Source organism: Clinocottus analis, unplaced genomic scaffold (assembly GCF_023055335.1).
Source record: "Clinocottus analis isolate CAN_PGR_092001 unplaced genomic scaffold, fCliAna1.0.p SCAF_8, whole genome shotgun sequence".
NCBI classification, from domain to species: Eukaryota; Metazoa; Chordata; class Actinopteri; order Perciformes; family Cottidae; genus Clinocottus; species Clinocottus analis.
Genome location: NW_027176240.1, coordinates 17,825,044 through 17,844,702, shown reverse-complemented (window position 1 = coordinate 17,844,702; position 19,659 = coordinate 17,825,044). Strand labels below are relative to the sequence as shown.

Genomic DNA, 19,659 nt, shown 5'->3' with positions numbered 1-19,659 from the left:
GTAGAACACATGGAAGTAAATAAACATATATGTTGTGCTGCAGACGAAGGAAGGGATCTGTCCAAATTTAGTGAAAATGTAAACTGAATTGCTTTAAGATATGCAAATGAAAATGGAAAGAAATACCATTTTTCATCCACAAACTATATTATGCAAATACTAGGAGCTGAGTGCATCAAGTCAGGTGCTAACACATTTTTGCACAACTTGCCTGGACCAAATTAGAGAAAGTGCCTGTCAAACATAAAAGGTTACAGTCTTCACCTTTGTTTCCTCAGATCTGATGTTTCCGTATCTTCAGCGGAAGCCTGAATGGCACAGGTAGGTGAGATCTTTGTATTTCAGAAGCTGAGGTCCGATGACAGCCAAGCTCTTAACCCCCAATGAATTTACTGGTATAAATCTGAAATGTAATGTAAAAAGACCATGGGGGATTACACATTTGCATATCCCTAGCATAAAATCAATACAATCCGCTGCTAAACGTGGTTCCCCACACTGCCCCCGCTCATTTAAACACAGCGCTTCAACGCCTGCGTACCTCGGCATCCCAAAGCATTTCTGGCTGCTTTGCTAAATCGGATATTCTCACAGGAGCTCCTCCGCTGAGACACAACCCCAAGCTTCACTTTTAAAGCATCATACCGGAACAGTCGACTCCAGGAACTTTTGACATCTCACGTTTATTTTTCTGGGGCACATCTGCCAGTGTTCACCATTCCCAACGGGTTTTACAACTGTCCACACGCTTGACCTTCCAGCTTCGTCACGGTTCTGGTCCGTAACAATACTGTCCGGGCTGCACAGCTCAGCCAGCCGGGATACACATAGGATCCTAATTATGGGTCGCAAGCCCTTTTTTCCATTTGTGTGTCTTTTCGTGTCTAAAGGTTTTTTCGTATTCTACATTTTGTTTTATATGAATTACATCAGTCTAGCAAGCATAGTGTATTTTTTTTTATACAATATTTAGGTTGCTTCTTTATTTCAGATATGCATTGTCAGATATATTTAATCCATTGCAATCTCTCTCTATATATATATATAACAATTATGTTCTAAAAATACACAATATATTAAAGGGGCAAAATCCAAGTTATTGAGCATTTTGATTGCATCTCAACAAATTGCTGGCAAGCCGGCGGCGCATAGCTAACGTTACTAAGCGCTGATGGTGCTAACAGTGCTAATGGTTCTTACAGTGTGAACAATGCAAACTATGTAAAAAGTTCTGGCAGAGCTAACGGCGATTCCCTGAGGGTGAACCGGAGGAAAGGTGCTATGCTTCCATTACGGTGTAGTCCGTCGGGTTGGCTTTGTCAGCTTATGAAAGCAGTGCAGAGCGGCGGCCGGGAGCTAGCCAGTGGGGAACCTTTGCATGCACAAACATTCACTAAAAGCATAAGTGACCCTGCTTTTTTAACAAAGCAAGGAGAAGCACTGATAACACCAAACACAGAGGGAAAAGGACTTTGTTCTCTGCTCAGGTAGACATTATTCCACCGCATCTTCAGATAGATAACATTGTTTTTTCTGCTGTATTAATGTTCAGAATGTTGAATCCAGCCTCTTTTTAAGAAGAAAAGTGAAATGATTTGGTCCCATAAAACATTTACTAGGTAGTAATTCTTTCAAAGGTGTGTGGCCTCTAAAGATAATGAAGACTCTGTGTTGCACACAAATCATCTGATTTTTGGAAACATCACACAGAATGTGAGTTGGCTCTAATCCATGTATTTTATGATTTTGCCAAAATGTTGAAGGTGCAGACAGGTTCATAATTAGCTCCAGCAAGCAGCACTTACTCCAGCTTTGAAACCGTTTTTCGACGCTGAAATTGGATCACTGTGTACGACACAGTGACTTTGGTAGGATTTCATCAACAGACGTCACATTCGTCCAGTAATAAGGCCACTGTTCACTATCTTGATAAAGTTTCTGCTGCGTCATATCTCTCTTACATCACCAACTCTAATTGTTTTTTAACTAGTTTGAAGTAAACGCATAATTAAATGTCAGTCTTTTTACAAGTGAGACTTATTTCCCGTTAATTTGTGAGGTAGAATTTGTACCATCTCATACCATACATCTAGATTATTCCTTGAGACAGAGATGAACTGTAGTGATAAGAAGCTTCATCCTGAATCATACTAAAACAAAAAGCTCTGTTCCATCACTTTCACATCATATTTTTACATACTTTACCTTACAATTCGGTTGTGACTTTCAAACAAGGTTTAAACCCAAAAGCATGACTCACAGACAGCAGATGGAGTTTAAAAAAAGTCTTCTTGTTTGATGTGACAGGCAAACCATTCCCAAAGGGGCATAAACGAGCAGTCAGAAAGGCTAGAGCGCAATAGTTTGGATGCCTCAGTAGACAATCTGAAAATGTGTAGGTGGAAGTGCAACCCAGTTGGCAGAAAAAATGTTGGCAATGTACAATTCTGAAAACCCTGGGATACTTTAGATGTGGACGATTTCAAACCAAAAATACTTTTCATAAATACCTTTCATAATAGCTTATATCACTCTTTCAGAAACCCACAATGTCATGTGGTTTGTGAAGTGGTTGGTTTGGTTTTGGCAACAACGCTAATTGGTTAAGGTTAGAAAAAAACTATATGATTTGTGTCCCAATGTAACTGGCATGAATAAATAGAAATCCCTCTTGGTGGATTTTCTAAAGCAACATTATGTAAGAACTGTAACAATGTTATGTAACAAATTTAAAGCTCACATTTAGTTTATTCTGGTTTCACATGGGACACAGACAATGGTCTCCTGGGTGAAAGTCCTGGTGGGACAAAACTGAGATCAACTGCAAGTTTGATTGGAGGTGACAGGTGACTTTGTGACTGCCTGGCAATTGAAAAAAGGAAAGACAAAGCAATGAATGATTAAAAAAGGAGACCGGTAACGATCTCAAAGGACGTTCATTGATAGGGGCGTGGGCCGGCATAAAGTGCAACATTGCTTGGAAGCTTCGAACCCAAAAAGTGAATTGACCATTTTGTCATTCACTGAATCAGAATGAAAGAAAGTTAAAATTACAAATACCGAAACAAATTTGTGTCTAAAATATATGTGACAACAGAGAAAACTGAGCTGTTATAATATATTTAGATAACTTTGGATTCCAATGTTAAGCTCGTCCCCGCCAATCACTTCCGCACATAAATGATTCAACTGTTCCCAGCAGAGAGGAGCTGTGCAATATTTCCACATTAGGAGTTAATCCTTTTGAAGATGAAATACTTTCTGAATGCATCTCTCAGTTGGCCACTGCACAATGCCAACAAGGATCAAGTAGACGTCCTTGTTCTTGAGTAATTGTCATTGAGGGGACATGCCAGAATATGCACAATCACATTAATTGTCTGGCTGCTGAACCAAAAGTATTTTTGTCTATTATCTCAACATGACAGGACGCTGAGCCGTCAACAAATCTAATAGAGGTTCCCCTCTGCCCGGCCGGAGAGACCTCTCTATCACTGCTCGGCAGCCACAGGGTGCCGCCGGTATAATAGCAATCTCATTCCCCGTCACCCTGGGCTCAGCTGGCACCCAGACAGGCTTTCCATCATCACAGGCGAAGATGATAATCAAAAACGAGTGGGCAATTAAAGTGGATCAAAGTGTGTACAAATAGCATTGATCCAGAACAAGCATGTGCAAGAGTGTGACCGCATTAGGGATATAAAAGCAGGAAGTGTAGCATGCCAAGGAGCTGGCATTCCTCCAGAGACTTGACACGCTTTCCCCCCCCCCGCAACAATAAAATGAACTAGCTCTGCAGGATGCGACCAGGTGTATTGTCAGAGTTACTATGGTCTCCAGTGATGGACTAGCTTGTTTTTCAAGGCCTCCAATGTAGGTCTCCATGCATGAGAATTGAGGGCAGTGGTTTAAGTCTGCACAGGAAGGATTCCCGGCACAAAAATAGATTCATGTCAGTGTGACCTTACAAATGTAAAGTTTGAACCTCGGAATGATAACGGAAGGTGTGCGTTGGAGTCGGGGTGCATTCATGTGATTTAGAAAGAGTGTGGAAAGAAAAGTGTGAAGACGTAAAAGTTCTGAGTCCATGTCCCATGTCTTCGACACATAGCAATGACGCTGATGCTCTTCTTCATATGTTTCTTGTTCACATGCATAAATTAGGAATAATTGTTCTAAATAGGGGTCGAGCCCCTCCGAAGCTTCAATGGATTACTCACTGGGGACCCTGAGGTGATTATTGGAGTAGAAAAGAAGAATAAAAACAAGTTCTGCTGCAGGTCCAAGTTCATTCATTCTTTTTTTCTTTCTTAAAGAGGATGTTTCTCTTTGCATTCAAAGCTTGTCAAAGTGGTCTAAAAATAAAATAATAGGCTATTTGGTTTGAAGTCTTCGGGTTAAGGCGTTTGGGGGAGGAGGGCACTTGGATGCTATCACAAACCGACCCGATCCTAATGACAATGCCAGCACGCATACGTGTATTAATGGAATAACGTCCAGAAGTAACGCATCGAGATGATAAGGACCCGAGTGTTGAACATGAGTCACTCCACAACTGCGTTGTGCGCGGAGGCGTGGAGCCAACTGTGGCTCGTGCGGGCAGCAACACCTTCCGGGCTCCTCCACCGGGAGCAAGGGGAAGGGGGGGGGGGGGGGCTCGTGCAGCTCGTGATACTTCTGTGTGTCGCTTGTTTCTGTGGAGGTGTGTAGTAGTCATGAGCACCTCAGACGCCTGCCAGCGCCAACCACCGCCTCCTCTTCCTCCTCCTCCTCCTCCCCCTCCCCTCTCCTCCTCCAGACGGTCAACTCCGGCGCATTGCTGCGGTGCTTCGCCCGGTTTCTTCCCCGGCGTCTCGTGTGGACCGGAGTGTCCCGCAGTGACTGACTGACTGGCTGACTGACTGACTGGCTGACTGGCTGGTGAGCCCGCAGTCGAGCTCGGTTCGCCGTGCACTCCGGTGAGCTTCGGCGTGCTCTCCGTGTCGACCGGAGACGACGGTCGCTGCGCTCCTCGGGGGAACCAAAGTTGCTGCAATGGGGACCTCGGGGAGCGATGCGGCGGTCACATACTTGGGGAAAGCTGAGGAAAGAGACGGGTGTTACGACCCGGAGCATCTGCCCCCGCTGCTGGAGGATGAGGTGAGGCAGAACGGTTGTTTTCTTCATTGACGTTAACGTGAACACATTCTTGTTTGGTGACATGCTTTTAATACATGGCCCACAGGACAGCCTTTTAGGGTTTTAAGCAGTCCCGGGCTTTACAGTATTTAAATAGTTGATTAGCACCCTCAGCTGCGTGATAACTTCAAGTTGTGAGTACACGCCCCATTGTCTGCACCAGATGACACTGATGATGCACTCTTCTTCATATATGTAACTTATGGAACTTTAACTTCTCCCTATGTGGCTGAAGAAGTGTTCACACCCTTAAATGAAGCGAAAGCCCTACTACAATAGGACAAAAGTCTACCTACGTAGAATTACATCATTATAAGCAAAAATGTGTTTGTAAAAGTACTTTTGTAACTGTACTGTATAGACTGTACAATACAGTTACAGTGACTAAAACAACCCAACTATACTGTATTAATGTCTTAGTCTTGTTCCCTCTAGGGGCCGGGGCCCTACAAAGGGTCTCCGGATCACTCAAGGTGCCCCTGAGATGATAATTATTAGAGTAGAAAAGAAAAATAAACAAAGTTTTGTTACGTACAAGTGCATTCATTGTTTGAACTTTGAACTCAATCTTTGCTTCTTGGTGACAACTATCCAGCAAATCCCCATTTTAGCCATGAACAGCTATTGAAATTCACTCACAGTTCATTTACGACTCTCCTCTCGTTTTTCAAGTGTCGCAAATGAGCCGATGTATTGAGTTGAAGCATGAACATTTTGTATGTTCCTCAAAACTGTGCTGGAGCAAATGTACTTTTGTACGGAGCTTCAGTCAAACCGCATATCGACTAACTCCACCAAGGCTCTTCAGAACCTTCAGAGCTCAGGCGCAAACTTATCTAGGACAGCTTATTTAACTTGAGGTGGGGGAGACTTCCAGCTTTCCTCTGCAGTGTTCTCAAGGGAAACTGTCTATTTATGGGGCTGCTGCTGCTTCTAGTGGCGCTCTCCTGCCCCGTAATGGAGCTTTACCCCGACTAGATCACCTCAATATGCCTTGTCCTGCTGCAACTCTCCTGCACACACGGGAGGCCCAAAGAGCAACATGGATCAACGCTTCTCCTGCAGTCACAGTTGGGAGTCAAAAACACACGAGAGAGATAGAAAGTTCATGGTTATGATCATGGTGTTTGACAGTTGCAGCTTTGTGATGCCCCCCCCTCCACACACACACACACTTTCCAGCCATCTGTCTGCGTCAAGGCCAGCTTTTGTGTTCACTCTCAAACCCGAACAGAGGATCGTGGTGGTCGGGCCGTGCTGCATCAGACCGGATGCAGCGTGGAATCTGTCAGGATAACTGGGGGCCACTTCATAACAGTGGATCACAGACGAAGCAGTGTGTTCGTGGCATGTGGGTGTGTGTTGTCACTCCATGGCTTAGAACGTGTGTGTGTGTGTGTGTGTGTGTGTGTGTGTTAGCGGGACATCGTGTACTATCAAATAGCCTTGCTACTGAAGTAGCAATTCAGTATTAAAATTAGGGCTCTGTTTGAAAGCCTATTCTTGAGATGATGCAGCCTTCGTTTTAATTTAATTCAAATGTATTCTCCTTGTACAACACAGGGTTGCATAACGATATGCAGTTGTAGTTTCTTCATGCCAGATAAAATACATATATATATGTATATATTTATGGAAGAGTGCGGAGGACAAGGATCCAGCCTGAGGACAGAAGCTGCAGATATTTCCCATATCGGTTGCCAGACGGCAGCAGGTTGAGCAGGCTGTTACTGGGGAGGGTATATTTGGTCCACTCTTCGTGTGATGGGGGTATTCATAGTTTCCCAAACTGAAGATGACTCCCAATGAAAAAATAAACGCGTTGTTGTCAATGCTCCAAGCTGTCGTCTTCCAGTGGCAAGATCATTTCCACCACGCTCAGATGTCTCGCAGTGATCCTGTGCTGTGGGCTTTATGATATGACGTGTTAGTCGACAAGTGTTGTTTTAAAAATGGGATGACGTTTCAGCTTCACCTTTGCTAAGGTAATAAGTAGTTATTAAGACTTGTTAAGTGTGTTTGCAACCTTCCTAGCCTTCTTAGACCGTCATGAAAATCAATCTGCTAACATTTAAAACTAAATTAATCTCAAACTGAGATAGACTGGCGACTTCTTCAGGGTGTACCCTGCCTTCGCCCAATAATAGCTTTTATACACTTAAAAAAAGAGCTAAATTGTTGTCAGATAGTTCCAGAGGTTGTGTTTCGAGCAATGTGCTTCCCCTCTCTTGCTCTACAAATGGAGATCAGAGAAATATGAGGAATGTCTTGATATTTAAAATGACCCTACTTGGTTTATTATCTCAGTAAACATCGTAAACAAAAGTTTATGTTCTCAGTCGCTAGTTTCATGTCTTTTTCTTTTTAGCATGATGTTCATTTAGTCAATTGTGGTTAATTGAGAATCAACTACTAGACCATAACACAGGGCATGTTTTCGAGCGTGCAACCTTGTGATTGACAGGTTGCTGCAACAGAGTTGTTCTGGTCTTGGAGTTGTCTGCGCTTTCACAAATTACAACTTTAACCCTTGCACATTAGTTTTTAGTACATACAAGTTAAATTTAACATTGTATTTACCTAGAAAACATTGTATTCAGTGTTCAGGTCGCATTGAGCATGTTTGTCAGACCTCAGGGATACACACAATGCTTTTGTTGTGAGTAACACGGAATGTAAACACAACATTTATTTGTTTATAAGAGATCTCCAGAGGGCAACTTTTTAAGTCACAGGATTAGCTCAGTACAGACATTCCCATCTGGCTTCCTTATCTCCCTATTAGCATCTTCGCAAGACAGCACCTCATACATGCCTGCACGCTGCCGCCGCCGCCGCTACTGATAACATTGCGTGATAACTGTCGTCCCCATCTCCGCCCCAGCATCCACTTTTAGGATCTAGTTTCTCCGGGCTGTGGGTGGAACTCTGTTATTTGTCTCCAGCGGCCCTTTAACCTTAACTCTACACTCGCTGCATTTGCATTTTGATGACCTGTTGAATGGGAGGGACTAACTGGAGCGCAGCAGAAAGAAGGAACGGTTTGGAAAACGCTTGTTTGGTGGTACGTTTCAGACGCTCATGGAGGAGAGGGAAACGGGAACCGCCTGACTTCTGGTCTCTGTTGCTGGGAATTACAATGTACGAAGAGCTCCGCGAAGAGTCCTCCCCACATTATAAGCCTTTTTGAAGTAGTACAATATTTAAGCTGCTTGCCGGAATTAATTTGGAAGTTTCTAGTTTGTATTGCTTTGCGAAACCTTAGCTAGGTGTTACCTTCCGCTGCCTTCTGTTCTCTAATGTGTTACGACAACAGCAATTGGTCGACCTAGCTGAATAGCTACAAGCTATAAAATAAATCCTCTGACATTTTCCTCCACACAAGGAAGGAACCCAGGAGGCAACCTGTGGTTCTGAAAAGCGAAGTGTCTTCAAGTTGCATTCGTCCTAATGGCCAGCAGGGGGCAACACCTCTGGCTACAAAAATATTTCTGATTGTATAGAAGTGAAGAAATGAATCTACTTCTCTCTGGATTCATGACAACATTCACTTCTTATACACAGTCCATGTATTTGTATGAACTTACCATGACGCAGTGGCGGGCTATAGATTTTCTAACTGGGCCTGCAGTGGATCAGCGGTTTGCTGGTGCAGGCCTGCTTTCCTGCTTCCCGTCGCGCCTCGGGATGGACACGCACACACACGTCACTCATGCACAGACGGACAGACCGGCACGTCACGCATTTAAAAAAAAAACAAAAACACAACTGACTCACAAAATTTGACATGGGGAAATTCAAGGGGTTGAGGAGTTTCTTACAAAAGTCTAGTAATTGGTCCTCAATCCTCTTTCGGGTCACTGCTGTCTGGGATCAGGGCTGAAGCAGATGGCGTGGCCCTGATTGAAGCTCTCAAGTCCTTTATCATGATTTCAAATGAAAACTTAAATCCTTTGAGTATCCGTGCAAATATTTGCAGCATATTTAGGTTCTCATCTCTCTGGTTTCCATCTAAAATGTGTCTTCTTTGATCAAACCTTGTGTGTATGTGTGTTTGTGTGTGTGTATGTGTATTTTATCCCCAGGAGAACGTGTCTCTGGCAGACATCCTGTCCCTGCGGGACACTTGTCTGTCAGAGGAGGAGGTGTGGGCGATGTGTGCAGAGTGCGTGGTGGCGCTGCAGAGCATCCGACCCTCCCACCTCTTCCACACTCTGTGCATCACACCGGACACTCTGGCCTTCAACGCCCACGGGAACGTGTGCTTCATGGAGCAGCTCAGCGGTGAGTCCACCGGTACGGGCTGTGTGTGTCTGTGCAATCATGAAAAACATTGACCGGTGACGTTTTTTCTTTTTTTTTTCTTTAATTATGTTTCCTTGGCTCCGATATCTCCTCATGCCTAAACATTTCACACACAAAAAAACGCAAGACGGAACAGATTAGATCACAACTGCATTGCAGAGTTTTAATGCAAAGTTGGCCCATAACGGCGGCTTCCGCTCTGTTTAGCCCAGAGAGGAGGCCTCTCTTTTCTTCTCTTCAGCGATCTGACGCCCTGATCTGTATGACTTTCAAGCAGAAAATTCCTGCTTGGAAATACATCAGTGTCTCACTGGATCTCTGGGGCTTTCGCAGAGGTCCGCTCTGATCTGATTCTGACATCGTTCTCCTTCACAGTGCTGAGAGGCCCCGGCCGACATCCAATGATTTACCATCCCTCGCCTCCTCTCCTCTCCTTTTTTTCCTCCTTCCTTTCCTCCACGTTTCATTCGCTCTCTGTCTCATCACCAACACTTTATTTCATGCCCGGATGGCGAACGTCCAAATAATAGATGAGCATTGATTAAATCAACAGTGTCAGAGTTGCCAGGGGGATTGTTGTTGTGGTAACAGCTTGGTTAGCCTATCAGCAATCAACCTGCACACACACACACACACACAAACACACACACGCGCGCGCACGCTTAGCACAGCATCCCTTTTAAATGTTTAGTTTTTTTACCTCCACACACATCTCCATTGGTGCTAGAGACACTTTGAAGAGGTACTCGGGTGACTCTGTCGCTTAAATCCTCCACAGCTTCATTTGTGGTCCAGCCCTACCGGAAGCTGTGCTTCATCAAGAGGAGCCACAATGCAGAGCCTCTCTGCAATCATTAATCAAAAGGCCACGTTCTACGGTCTCGCGTACCCGCACACTTTTTCCCATTAATTCTGTTTCATTGAGCTCTTTGTGCATCGGTCATGAAATTTCAAGCCGATGCACGAGCCCACCAGCACAGGCGGCGGGCGCCCTGCACAATGCAGTGACCTTGAGAGACTGTGGCGATGAATCTCGGCGAGAATATCAACACGGTTCTTTTCGGCTAATTCCAAACTGCAGTCGAAGGAGGTGTCACCGGGGCTCCCAGCCAGAGTCACAACATGTCCTCCGATGGTTTTTTTACACAATGGTGACCCGCGGGGGAAAAGGTTCTGCATCGTGAGCCACTTTTTTTTTAATGAAATGGTACCTGTGCTGTGTGAGAAATGGGATCAGCTCATTAGGGGAAGTGTGTTGAATCAGTACTATTGTTTAGCTTATTGCTGCTTTCTGTGGTGCGAGAACGCTGCGTGCAAACATGACTCACTGAGCGCTCCCCATCACCCCGGAGGCAATTGACTCACCGATAACGGTTGCCCTTTTTGCTTATTCACTGGCCATTTGACCTTCCTCACTGCAACGCGTGGAAGGATCATGTCCTCCTTTTCTACCCTTGTCTGTCCTTTTCTAAAGAGGAGAGAGGAAATAAAGCAAGGGTGTTCAGAAAAGAGGAGAGTAGAGGGAAGAGGATAGGATGGGAAAAAGAGAAAGTGTAGGAGAGGGAAGAACAAGATGAAGAGAAGCACAAAAGGCTACAGGAGAGCAGGAGAGGAGATCGGCCTCACAACACCTGGGAGGGGGACATCATAACTCTAGCAGACAAACCCAGATCTGTCATGATCCACTTTACTTCCCTCCTCCTCCTCTTCCTCCTCCTCCTCTTGTAACTCTCTCTCGCTCTCTCTCTCGCCCTGAGTCGGCCCTCCCTCCGTTTATTCCCTGTCACTTTCTCGGCGTGTTTAATGGCGCAGTTAATTGGTGTGTTTTGTTTCCTTTGCAGATGATCCCGAAGGCTCCTTCGTGCCACCTGAGTTTGACAACACGGGCAGCACGTTCGAGGTGAGAGATGCCACATGGACTTTAAAAGCGGGCCCCGGTTGCACGCAGTCACGGGTGCCGTGGCTCTCTCCGCCCGCTCGAACACTCTACCTGGTAATGTGGAGCAAGGAGGCGGCAGCACTTGAACATGCACGGGTTGTACGACACTACTTCTTCCAGATCAGGTCTCATCACTCACTCACTCACTCACTCACTCACTCACTCACTCACTCACTCACTCACTCACTCACTCACTCACTCGGTCAGTCGGTCAGGTAAAATAAAATGGAAGTATCCCATCTCTCGTGGTCACACGTTTGTATCCTGTGAGAGACGAGTAAGATCTGGTTGTAACTAGTTGTGTTGTGCGATGTGTCCATAGATAGTCTCTCCTGCTGCAGTTCTCTGTTACCTTTTTTTTTATGTATCCACGCCAGTGACCGTCCTATTCCTGTAATATCTGCGGGACAACCTCGGAGGGAATACCTTGACATTTGGCACAAGCATCCTCATCCGAAACCCTTTGTTTTATCTGTGTGTCAAGAATTCATACGCTAAATCTGACAATTTCCCACAAGCGTCTGAGAGGATGAAATGATGAAGGGATGGCATTTTGGGAGGACATGGATGTAAAGGTAGAGGAATGCAACTGGGAGGCGATCATTCTACTCTTATAGGTACGCGTTCTTCGTCGGTGACAATGTGTTTAATAAATGTTCAAATACACAATGTCCATATAGAGTGGACCGCTCTAACCTTTGCATTCATCTTTAGACACTTTGCTCCACATCTGTGTCTGCTGGACGTAAGGAGCCGTGTCGACATGATAACCCTTCTTGCAGCCTCCCGGAGCTTTTGGCTTCCTCCGCGGAGCGCAGCGGCATCCGTCGGCGGTGTCACTGTTCTCGCCAGAACACAAACACATTCACACTGGACTTATGTAACTGCGATTCGAAAATAAACAATGCGTTCCAACTCTGCATTCTGTTGAAACACAGTCTTCACTTGTTTTTTTTTTCTCAAATGTCTTTTGGTGATAGCGAGACATCGCTCACTAAACAGCAGCTTCACGCCTTCGGCTGTTTTCTTTTCTTCCGCTTTCCGCCTTGCACGTTTGTTTACCACATAAGTATGGGGTGCAGTCCTCTTCAATTGTTGGGAGTGACGGCTCCGTCTGAGACCCGTGCTCCCCGCCGCCTCTGAGCTTTAGCTTTGCTTCGCCACACTTGACAGTGGCGATTATGGTCAGCTCTGTCACAGGAACGGACCGACGCATGACCATCACCGGCCAACACGGCAACAGCAGCCTGGGTTTTCTGTCGTCATCCACAGACTGATCTCTGTACTTACTGTGAGATCACAGTTGCAGCTGGTTCCTGATGATGATGATGATGATGATGATGATGATAGTGTTTTCTCCTCCTTTCACACCGGGCTGCACAGGGCCATGTTTACTCTCTGGGCTCTACGCTCTCCGCCGCGCTGAACTTTGTCATCGAGCCAGAGCTGGAGGCAGAGCTGGGGGATGAAATCCAGAGGCTGCTGGAGCAGATGCAGGAGGAGAAGCCCGAGGACAGGCCTCTGCTGCAGGTAACGGGAGTCACAGGAAGGTGTGATGAGTGCGGAATAATCGGAGGGTCTCACTCGAGCAGCCGCGTTGTCACAGTATCTGGATAGTACAAGGAAAAGTCTTGTGTCTGGAAGAAAGTCATCGCAAATGCATAGTCAGGTTATTGTCAACATTTAGTGATAAAAGTCAAATTAGAATGTGAAACATACGAGCTTAACTAAATAAATGTGAAGTTTATGATTGCCGTTTCTGTTCACTCAGCCACAAAGGAGATCTACAATACCTAAAAAACTAACTAACATTGGCATGAAACAAACGAGATAAGCACACTCCAGCTGATCTCCACCAGGGGTCTCCCTCTCCCCTCCTAAACAAAAAGCATTTGAACCTCACTCAATTGTCCCTCCTGGCTCCCTTAGATTCAAAGATTGCGGCCAAGATCACAACAAACAGTTATTCATCTTGTAACGTGCCTGGATAGCAGAACATATTGGGTATGGAGTTAATCTGCAGAAGTTCTGGTCCGGAATGACCCCAAATTGCATCCATTGATTGTTTTTTGAGCCACAAAGGCCTTTTGCTACACTTGTTGCTGGTTAAAAAGAGAGAGAGAGGTCAATGATGCCCGAAATTTGGCCGTGGACAGACGGACACAAACCAAATGCAAAAACTGGATTAGATGAACTCAGTTGCGCTGCATGTCGTGCGTGAGTGATCTTGAACAAGCATCGAGTGTCAAAGAGCACCTGTCATCCAAAAAATGCAGCTCAAAGTGTCTCATGGAATTTGAAAGAAAAAGAGCGCCACATGGTTGCATCACTTTAAAAGGAAATTGCGGTTGTATCTCACAATGTCTCTCGTTGATGTGTCTCAGCAGAGTGGTGCGTTTGAGAGAGCGCACACATCTTCACTTCTCTGCACAAAGCGCTCATGAATGAAACGTCTGCACAGATGGGCCTGTGGAAGAATGTTCCACACGCCTGTTTACACTCCAGATGGATTTGTCGACTAGCTTCGTCGGGCATTTCATGTCATGAAATACAAGCCTATTAGAATGAAACCCCTTAAACCCGTACGAAGTGTATTCTGCTGACTGCTGCTATGCGTATGCAGAGTCAGCAAAAGACACTTTGGATGGGTTTAAGGGGTTTCATTCTGAAATCCTTCTTCGTAACATGCAGAATAAAGAAAGAATGCAAACGGCGTGCAATCCCAGAAATACTGTTTCAAATGCAAAAAAACTGAAATAATGTACTGCAAAAATAATAATTCAGAATGGCAATAAATAGGTGAACAATCCAGACGACCTCCGTAATAAGATACAATTAGTAAGACAGATTTGTCTCCGTGTAGAACATAATCCTTTTCATAAGGCAACCCGACACGTGTGAACCTCCCACAGGACGTCCTCTGTCTGGCTGAAGCTCGGCTGTCTCATTCCTGCCCTGCAGCTGTGTGCCGGAAGCTGTCTTCTGTTGGCCGGCGGGTGCTCTCCATCGAATCAGTGTCAACCTTTCAAGGTCCTATAAAAAAAAAACCTTTTTTTTTTATCATCTCGGCGTGCGCGGCGCCGTTTTGGTCTCCGCTGTGATTTCCCTCCGGTGCTAATTGCTGCCTTTTGTATCATCCCACAGATGGACAGGAAGGCTCCTGGGAGGCAAGATGGCAGCATCCCAAATCCAGATGTCTGCTCGGGAGGCCGAGCTCGGATGATAATACCAAGGACCTGTGCGCTGGCAGTTCTGTTAAAGCAAACGGTCTGTCCCGGCAGCAGGTACGTTACTGTCTGTGGCTTTAAGCGTCTTGTAGGAAAGCTGCTGCTGTGGAGTTGAGATCACTAAACCTTCTAAATCTGGATTATAGTAGCATGACATGTTTTAAATTTGTGTTATATGTTATAACACATGCCAGTAGTATCCTTTATCATCAAATCACACAGATTTAAACAGCTGCATGAAGGGAGGTTCTACAACATGATGCATGTGTGAAATCTTTGGAAATTCCCACAATTTGCTTCCGTTTCACGAATTGTTTCAGGATCGATACGCCAGTCAGGGACTTACTTGAATGCACCATATGGAGCTAACTGGTCATGTTGGTGGTCACTCTCTGACTGAAGTGTTGCAGTGTGAGCAACAAACGCCTATCTTCCCCCAACTCGATCTGCAGGTGTGCGCCGGCTGGGATTCCTCTCTCTGGGCGGAGGATGCGGATGGCAGGGGAGCAGACGACGTGGCCTTGGCCGACGAGTTGGACTGCCGGTCCCACAACAGCTCCCCAGTGAGAAGGAGAGCCCAGCAGAGGCCGAGCAGGGCGAGGGGGGCCCTGAACCGCTCCTGCTCCGTCCCAGACTCCAACAACCCCCCTTGTCCGTCCCCGCCAAGCCACGGAGACATCAGTGTGCCCGTGTCCGACCTCACGGAGATAGGAGTGGACGAGCACTCGAGCGGTGCGTCTGCGTGGGGCGACCGGCTTCAGAGACTCGACCGGGGCCGCTCCTGTGAGTACCCGCGGGAAAGAGCTGAGGATTGGGGGAACCGAAGGACCCCGGGAAACCAGGACGCGGCAGAAACGCCGCGCGGCGGGGAGACAAGGATCCAAGGGTGCCACGAGTGTGAATTTCGGGATTTGCCATCTTCCTGCACCTCCTGTCAGGAGCTGGAAATGGAACAGGAGTCGTCTGAGGACCAGAGCTCCACATTGAACCACGGCCTCTATGTTCCCAATAACTACATGACCAAAAGCATGCTGTGCCTCAATGAAGAATCTCAGGATGAGGTTAGACGGCTGCCGTTCTGGAAACCCTGTTAGCATAGCCAGCCCTGTTCTCTCGGTTTCGACACGGTTGGTGCTGTTAGCCCCTCAGTAATAGATATGCGCTGAACCTGGAAGTTAGCACCTTTTTAAGATTATGTTTTGTGAACTATTTCTACTTCTTTTCATACATAGTTCCAATTTCAGGAATATATTGTGGCAACGCGAAGGACTTGGAGGCAAAATTTAGCAATAAAACAGGAGACCCAGAGACAGTAGTACTTTAATAAATAGGTTGAGGATGAATGCTGATGGGATCAAATTCAGTTACTTTGGCCTACGTGGGGATCAGCTGAACCTCCTAAATGTCCTAAACGTCTTTTAAACTCACATGTGTTCTTTGTGTTTTACCCAGTGGGTCTCTTTGAGAGAGCTACTGACTCGGTGTGGACGGAGGCTGGCGGTCGATGAGCTCTGGGCTCTGTGCTACACCTGCCTGTCCTCACTGCAGACCTACATCGACTTCCCAGGTGATTTGAACCCCCTCGGTCATCAAACCTTGGGACGGCCGAAGGAGAATTACAAAATATTGGCGCGGCTTGAATGAATTGTCGCCCCGCAATCGTACCGTGCAGCTGATCCCTCTCTCCGTCACCAGCCTATCTGTGCCTGGACACGCTGCACGTCGGCTGCGAGGGAGAAGTACTTTTCCTGAAACCTAAAAACACGGGTAGGTTGACTTTATATCCCGCATGCTGCTGGGCTGCTTGCAGAGCAACGAAGCCCAGCAGCCTCAAACTCTCCCATCTTTCTTTTTTTTTGTGTTTAGTTGTTGACATATATAATAGATGTTGACAGAAAATGCACTCTTTACCCAAGCATATAAGGCGGCATCGCCCGCAGGCTTTTGTTGGCTTCAGTCTCTGACTTTCTGTGTCCTCTGCAGGATCCCGGGATGCGTTTTATCTCGCTCCAGAATACCAAGAACATGGAATTGTGACTGAGAAGGTTTGTGTGCCTCAATATATCTTCAAAGAAAAATGAACTGTCATCAATAATGTGCTTTGCTTTTAGGTTTTCCCCATGCTCTATTCGTCTCTGTCTTGGCTCAGGTTTGTGTCTACGGGGTCGCTGCTGTTCTCTGGGCGACCGCCAAGTTCAGTTTATCACCTCATCAAAAGCTGGCGATGCCTCGCAAACTGAAGAGACTGCTGCTGGAGATGGCAAAGAGGACGCCCATCGAGAGACCGACCATCGCCACGGCGAAAAAAGTATTGTTTTTCATTTTCACAAAGGATCGTTCATTGAATTTAATGGCAGAGATGCGAGAGCTCACTACACTGGCTTGAAATTCATCTAAGATCTTAAGATTACGATACAAATCCCCAAAACAAATCACAGTTTGACTTTAAGAAGGGATTTAATCAGGTTTTATTTATTAATACAGTTGCTATACTGATGTTTGTTTTATGCATTCTGGCCCCTTATTTACAAAGAAATGTCTTAATCATTGAAAAACATAAATGTGTAGTATTAAGCAGAAACAGAATGCTTCACAACTGCTATCACATGTTTTGATCAAAGCAGTTATTGAATGACATTTACTCAAGTAATCTACATGAATAGGCTACAATATTGACATGTCATACTACTTGTATATTTGTACTCCATTACATCTCAGAGGGAAACGTTGTAATTTGTTCCCCACTACTTACCCCCAGTACTCTTTTTTTAATACATTCGTTACTTTGCAGATTCAGCATGATAATTGAAGAATATAATAACTGATGAAATAGGTTGTATAGATGAAACTACCCAGCTTCATATAAAGTCATCAAAATGAGCTCCACCTTTTACCTGTTGCAACATTAAAGAGATAGGCACATTATTGCTTTTAATTATATTTAAAATATGGTGTAATCTGTCATTCAGCTTCATTAGCAGCCCTACATTTACTTTGATGCTTCAGGTATATACTCATGCTAATACTTTTGTACCATTTGAGTAATATTATATGCAGTACTTTTACTTGCAACTGAGCATTTCACACTGCAGGATTGCTACGTTTGTTTTAGTCTATATATATATATATATATATATATATATATATATATATATATATATATATATATATATATATATATATGTATATATATGTGTATGTATATATATATATATATATATATATGTATATATATGTGTATGTATATATATATATGTTAACTTGTTGTTGCTTCACATTGCTGTTATATTGTTCTGGTAACATTACTTTAAAATAAAAGCATGCAATACACTAGTTTTTTACTTCATTGTTGAATTTGGCGCATAATGCGATTAATAGCAGAAAAATCATGCGATTAATTGCGATTATTTTTTTCAACTTTGCCCAGCTTCCATCGCTTCCTGTGATTCGGCTTTAGTACCCAGTAAAAGTACATCTTTAGAATAAACTGATTTGGATTCTCAATAATTATTTTACTTTTACATCGGGTTTATTGGGTAATGCTGCCTGGTTTTATTTTGTTTCTCACCGTGAGAAGCACTTTGAACTGCATTTCATGAATGAAAGGTTCTTCGTAAATGAGGCCTGATTGGATTTCTGCATAAGAACTTCAGAGAGGAGCACCTTTCTAAATATATGCACCCTGTTTGAAAAAAACCTCACTTGTGATTTAAATATAGAGAATCACATTTGTAAAAGTGCTATGCCAGTTTGTCGACAAAGGGCTCCTAAAAAATGAAACATAATTAGCTGTCAGTCATTGTGTGAAAGTAGCTGTTCGTCCTTCAAATGCTGGATATTTTATTTTCAATCAAACACTTAGTATACAGTTATTCCAGTGCACAAATGGATTCTGACAGTGTGTGTGTGTGTGTGTGTGTGCGTGTGCGTGATTGTGAGTAAAGCTTGCCATGTTAACACCGCATTTCTTTTCCTGCGGTTCAAGAGCTGTCGTGACTATTTATCACGTCGAGGGACAAACGCTGAGGCCGTGTGGAACGACCTCGTCAGCCGAGTTCACCCGGTAAACGGTCCCTTTGATTTGTCCACGTTTTATTTTACACCTTGTTTTTTTTTTTATTAATTGTATTCAAATCTCTACCACAGGGTCAGTTTGTTTCTTTTGTCGCAGTCCCATACATGTCTTAATGTGTTCTCATGGAAAAATAGGATCTCTCTCTTATTGTATTTTCTTTCAGTCAGCCTTCAAATCCCTTGACGCGGATGACTTGAGTGCAGCTGACACTCAAAACTCATGCGAAGAGTTTGCAGGAAACAGCGGTAGGACATCTTTACTTTGGTATGGACGACCCTCATGCAATGTAGTTTACCTTGAAATGTGCCATATATTGTCATATATCAGGAAGAACCCTTTGAATCTTGCCGTCAAGAGGCACTACCAATTTGTCGTTTTCTTTCAAAATGATGAAGAAAAAGGAGATGCAGGAAAGAAGTGTGCGTGGGTTTGAACCGGAATCTTGCCTAAAAGCAGCAGCTCTTTACTAATATTTGCCACTTCCTGTGTAATTCTCACTGCATGAGACAATATCAGTGATATTGTATCTGGCGTTGTTGTAACTGTGTGTAGGCTTTGTGCCCATGGCCACTGAGAGCCGACTGGCTCCTGTGCCTGGCCCTGTTCCCCACAGTTATCCAGTCAGCAAGGACCTCCAACTCCCAGAGGCCTTCACTTCCGCCGCCACACACTTCACCCCCATCATCCTGACAAATGAGGGGGACTCAGAGGAGGAAGAGGAGGACTCAGAGGAGGAAGAGGAGAGCCAGCACCTTGGAGCTGCCATTGAAGGGTAGGGTGTTCAAGAAAATTATATATATATTATCACGATTGATTATCTATTTTTAATAATAGTGATGCATCTGTTTCAAAAAAAATCTAGGTAACAGTAATTTCATATTTGAAGGAATAGTTTGGCTATATCTGTTGCTTTCTTGTTTAAATGCGAAAACTGT

The 19,659-nt window shown here is 44.7% G+C and overlaps 1 protein-coding gene across 1 annotated transcript in view; it reads left to right on the top strand.

Moving 5' to 3' along the window:
* Positions 1-4,921: 4,921 nt before the first annotated feature.
* LOC137780024 (kinase non-catalytic C-lobe domain-containing protein 1) overlaps positions 4,922-19,659 on the top strand; it is a 33,300-nt gene continuing 18,562 nt past the window's right edge. Inside the window, exons 1-14 of the mRNA XM_068568331.1 lie at positions 4,922-5,139; positions 9,264-9,462; positions 11,325-11,383; positions 12,806-12,952; positions 14,335-14,452; positions 14,567-14,706; positions 15,102-15,710; positions 16,102-16,216; positions 16,345-16,416; positions 16,633-16,694; positions 16,799-16,957; positions 18,635-18,712; positions 18,888-18,969; positions 19,277-19,496. Of these exons, the coding sequence (XP_068424432.1) occupies positions 5,035-5,139; positions 9,264-9,462; positions 11,325-11,383; positions 12,806-12,952; positions 14,335-14,452; positions 14,567-14,706; positions 15,102-15,710; positions 16,102-16,216; positions 16,345-16,416; positions 16,633-16,694; positions 16,799-16,957; positions 18,635-18,712; positions 18,888-18,969; positions 19,277-19,496 (2,165 nt within the window). The 5' untranslated portion in view covers positions 4,922-5,034. The remainder of the gene's footprint in view (positions 5,140-9,263; positions 9,463-11,324; positions 11,384-12,805; positions 12,953-14,334; positions 14,453-14,566; positions 14,707-15,101; positions 15,711-16,101; positions 16,217-16,344; positions 16,417-16,632; positions 16,695-16,798; positions 16,958-18,634; positions 18,713-18,887; positions 18,970-19,276; positions 19,497-19,659) is intronic.